The 1225-nt window shown below is 34.9% G+C and overlaps 1 protein-coding gene across 3 annotated transcripts in view; it reads right to left on the bottom strand.

Moving 5' to 3' along the window:
- Positions 1–530: 530 nt before the first annotated feature.
- Positions 531–1225, bottom strand: part of LOC106868920 (scaffold attachment factor B2) — a 32837-nt gene continuing 32142 nt past the window's right edge. For all 3 annotated transcript variants that reach the window (XM_014914381.2, XM_014914382.2, XM_014914383.2), the window contains exon 16: positions 531–676. In XM_014914381.2, the coding sequence (XP_014769867.1) occupies positions 556–676 (121 nt within the window). In that variant the 3' untranslated portion in view covers positions 531–555. The remainder of the gene's footprint in view (positions 677–1225) is intronic.

Here is a 1225-nt window from a genome sequence, read left to right as displayed (position 1 = left end):
TTAACCCATTACCTCCCATAATTCTATTAACTGGAATTTTTTTATGAAACTTTGATTTCTAGCATAAAACAGCCTTAGAAACACGCTGGAATGATCAAAATAACATTTCAAAATAACATTTTAGATAGAAATAAGCGAGATATTGGGTGAAAAATTAGCAAACCTCATTTGAATATCAGAGAAATATACCTAGTAGATATAGCAAAAAGGTTAGATATGTGTAAATATTGACAGATAATTACGAAATTTGTAATTTTTAAGTGATCTCATATGAGATCACTGGTAGGCAATGGGTTAAAAATGGTGCCACATTAAAAGCACCCAGTACATACTATGTAGTGGTTGGTGTTAGGAAGGGCAACCAGTCACAAAAACCACGTCAAAATAGACAATGGAGCCTAGTGTAGCCCCTGGCCTTACCAGCTCTAATCAAACCCATGCCAGCATGGAAAACAGACATATGTTGATGATATTGTGTAATGCAGTTCTTTCACAGACACTGATTCAAATCATATTGAGTTGAGAGAAAAAATAATGTAATAATGTCTGTTTTACTCACCGCATCATCTCAGCCCGATGTTGCTCTTCACGAACTCTCTCCCTTTCAAGAAACTCTTGTGCCAACTTATATCTTTCTGTTTGCAATAACTCTTTTTCTAATCTCTGCCTCTCTCTCCTGTGAAAAAATATGAAAACAATATGAAGAGGACCAATAGATATTGTTATGTAATAGTAGACGAAACAGTTATTCTTCGAAAATTCTTAATCATCTAATATAATAAATGCGAATGTCAGTGTGCCAGTGTGTCACACTTTTTCAGCTTTACTCCTAGAGGCCATAGCCCAACTTATCATACCATTTTGGAATCAGGCCAACTCTGTGAGTAAATTAAAAACATTCTGGGTCAAATCCAGACCCGCAATCCTGAAATTTTGGATTCCCAAGTTTTCATTACTGCAACTGTTTTTGGCGATATTTTTATGTGATTTTCTGTGATGAATTTTTTTGTACCATAGCATTTTTTTATAACTTGGAAATAAATTTTGGGAATAATTGAAATTAATTGCAAAATCCAGTGGTTATTTTTGGCAAATTTTTTACATGATCTTCAATGACGAATATGATTGGGATATGACTCCGGAGGAAGCAATTGCAACCAAACAAGTCAGAGATCTGTTTGCAGATCTTCCCATTTGGGGGTCACTAGATTAAAAGCCGCTCGAT

The sequence above is a fragment of the Octopus bimaculoides genome, chromosome 17 (assembly GCF_001194135.2).
Source record: "Octopus bimaculoides isolate UCB-OBI-ISO-001 chromosome 17, ASM119413v2, whole genome shotgun sequence".
NCBI lineage: Eukaryota > Metazoa > Mollusca > Cephalopoda > Octopoda > Octopodidae > Octopus > Octopus bimaculoides.
Note: the sequence above shows the minus strand (reverse complement) of the source record. Positions and strands in the feature narration are given on the sequence as shown.